The sequence below is a fragment of the Archocentrus centrarchus genome, chromosome 11, assembly GCF_007364275.1.
Source record: "Archocentrus centrarchus isolate MPI-CPG fArcCen1 chromosome 11, fArcCen1, whole genome shotgun sequence".
NCBI classification, from domain to species: domain Eukaryota; kingdom Metazoa; phylum Chordata; class Actinopteri; order Cichliformes; family Cichlidae; genus Archocentrus; species Archocentrus centrarchus.
The window spans coordinates 33966134-33969499 of NC_044356.1; the positions used below are offsets into that span (position 1 = coordinate 33966134).

The 3366-nt window shown below is 41.2% G+C and overlaps 1 gene segment (V, D, J or C); it reads right to left on the reverse strand.

Moving 5' to 3' along the window:
- Window positions 1-211: 211 nt before the first annotated feature.
- Window positions 212-702, reverse strand: LOC115787767 (Ig kappa chain V region 3381-like). The segment is given in 2 exon segments: window positions 212-543; window positions 651-702. Coding segments are annotated over 2 exon segments (384 nt in total).
- Window positions 703-3366: the final 2664 nt, after the last annotated feature.

The following is a 3366-nucleotide window of genomic DNA, read 5'->3' on the forward strand; positions in this document are numbered from 1 at the left end:
ATGACAAAATATTTAATAATAATTTTTATCCAATTTTTAATTCATTGAATTTGTTGAGTCATTTATCTGTAATGGAAGGGGTTAGGATAATGAATAGATGGTGGATTATGTCCTCAGTGAACTGTATCAGTCTCTGCAGTAGCTTCCAGCTGCAGCAGTCAGTTCACTTTCTGTTCAGTCTGACTGAGGGAGGTTTTTGTACGACTGTTTTTCACTGTGTGAACATCCACTGACTGTTGATATAGTGATAACTCTGACAGTAATAAACTGCTGCATCTTCAGCCTGGACTCCACTGATGGTCAGAGTGAAGTCAGAGTTTGATCCACTGCCTGTAAAACGAGCTGGAATCCCTGATTCTTGAGTGCTAGCACGGTAAATGAGCAGTTTGGGAGGTTCTCCATCTTTCTGTTGGTACCAGGCTAAAAGGTGGTAGCTGCCATCTAAAAAAACATCCTGACTGGTCCTACAGTTGATGGTCACAGATCCTCCCACAGCAGAGCTCACTGCTCCAGGCTGAGTCACTGTGATCTGTCCTCTGGACTCTGAGGATACAGAGACACAAACATAAAGCAGCTTGATGGTTTTGTCAGCTTCATTTCAGAGGGACAGATGTTGATAGAGGAGAGGAGTTTGATTCTCTGGACTTTACCTGTGAAGCAGCAGCAGAGGAGAGTCCAGATGAGGACGCAGATCAAAGTCATATTTTTGATGAGGACGATTTCTGTGGCTTCTGTTGTGATGAAGGACAGCTGTCAGTCATCCAGTGTTCAACTCTCAGGACTATAAACTCTCCCAGAGCACTGGAGCATGGTGCTGCTGATGCAAAGTGGCTCTCTATGGAAATGCTCTCACTGACTCACACAGGGCTCCATGTAAAGTTATCACAGTGTGAATTAACAGGTGTCATTACAATCAGAAATAATTTGTCTAATTTGTCTTGTGGTGTACAAACTGGTGTAGTGGATTTAAAACAGATTTAAATTCATGCCTAACGGCATTCGTTGCCAAAATTGATACCACTGATTGACCCCACGCTTGCCTCACCTAAATCCAGTAGAACTCCTCTGGGACATCATGTTTTGGTCCATCTGACACTGCCACTAAGTTGCACCTCATACTGTCCACGTGTGTGAATTTGAGCAACTTTGACAAGGACCAGATTGTGATGGCTAGATGACTGGATCAGAGCATCTCCAAACCGGCAGCTCTTGTGGGGTGTTCCTGGTCTGCAGTGGTCAGTATTTATCAGAAGTGGTCTAAGGAACAGTGGTGAACCAGCAACAGGGTCATGGGCAGCTAAGGCTCACTGATCCAAGAGCAAAGGCTGGTGTGTGTGGTCCAGTCCAACAGATGAGCTACTGCAGCTCAGACTGCCAAAAAAGTTCATCCTACATCTGACAGAAAGATGTCAGAATACAAAGTGCATCACAGTTTGTTGTGTATAGGGCTGCATGACCACAGACCAGCAGGGTACCCATGCTGACCCCATCATCCACTGAAAGCACCAACAATGAGCCTGTGAGCATCAGAACTGGACCACAGAGCAATGGAGGAAGGTGACTCGATCTGATGAACTTTTTTTTTACATCACACTGATGGCCAGGTACGTGCTGGCCATTATCCTGCTTTCAGCAGGATAATGTTTCCTGCCACAAAGCAAAAACTGGTTTGAGGAACAGAACAACAAGATTGAGGTGTTGACTCGGCCTCCAAATTCCCCAGATCTCGATCCAATCATCCATCTGTGGGATGTGCTGGACATCTCGTAACTTCCAGGACTTAAAGGATCTGTTGCTAAGATCTTGATGTAGATACCACAGCACAGCTTCAGGGTCAGGGCTGCTTTGGCAGCAAAGGGGGACCAACACAATATTTGGCACATGATCATAATATCATGCCTGATCGTGTATATAAGCTTAGTAACTTAGTAAGTTATTCTGGTGAGTTTGTTTGTCTCAGAGTCAGAGAGCCGTGTCTCTGTGCAGTCAGAGGTTTTTGTACGGCGGCTCAATGAGTTTGTATCACTGTGGTACACGTTCGGTGGAGGAACCAGACTGGATGTTGGAAGTAAGTCATATTTAAAACTGTTTTATTTAAGTATTTATTTTATCTTGATTATATTTTACTTCTCTGCTGGTAATAGAAGAAAAACAATGTATACTTCTTGTAAATTTAAGAATATGTACTGTATTCCCAATGAAACAGTCTGGTTTAGAAACGGATATTAGAAATACATTTTAATTATTTTGAAACATTAGAATAATCCTCAGATTTATTTATTTAGAATTTTAATGGCTGAATCTTGAGGGTTTGTAGGTTTAGTTCAGTCAGTCAGAGTCAGAGAGCCGTGTCTCTGTGCAGTCTGCAGAGGAAGCAGACATCAAGTTAGAAGTAAATTTATTCTGTTTTCCTATCAAATTGTTTCATTTTATTAATTTATACATTTCTTTTCTGACTTTTGAATGAGAGAAATGTAATTTCACAACCAAATTGTTGCTGATATTTTCATCATGCTCTTTTGTCATGGAGGGTAATTCAGATCAGCTCTTTTAAATATTTTATTTCTGCAATTGTGAGCTGTCTCATGAGTGAGGTTAACTTACCTCTGGGGCTGATCTGGCTGCTAAATCAGACTAACCATGACTGGATTCATGAAGTGTAGATAACTTACAGCTAGCTGGTTGACCTTAGCCTGTTTGCTTGAAAACACGATTGCAGGCAAAAAGCCGTCTGAGTGGATGCTTTCAGTGTCCAAACTGAAGGGACTAGCAGCCTGTCACCAAAAACCCTACAATCTGTCCCCATACTTTTAGCTTCATCTATGAAGATAATGGAGTTTGACAGGAATAACATTGTATTTTTGCCACAAGGTGATTCCCAAAAACTTGGGATATCTCAGCATGGTGTCCAGTGCCTTCTTAAACAAATGAGGAAACTGGACAAGTGGAGGAGGAACGAAGAAGTGTCAGGCCTAAAAAACAGTATCTGATAGTCCTGTTATTAAGAAATTGAACAAATTCCAGCAAAGGAACAGCAAACCTTGCATTTTATCAAATTATTTTTAAGCCTAGCATTTGCTTATCTTCTTCCACTTTTTAACTGACTGAACACAAATTGGAACACATGAAAACACAATGTTTTTTGCTGCCTCTCTTTTTATTCTTTTAAATATGCTGACAGCCTCCTGCCACCTGTTGCGCTCTATATGGACATCTTTACCTTTTTGCACTCATTCATGGTTGAACTGTAAAATATTATCACTATGGATGGATTTGTGGCTCCACATATTTTTAACAATGTTCCCAGGGGACAGCACACATCTTCAAACTTCTTTGTAACATTTTAAAAAACTATCAGCATAATAT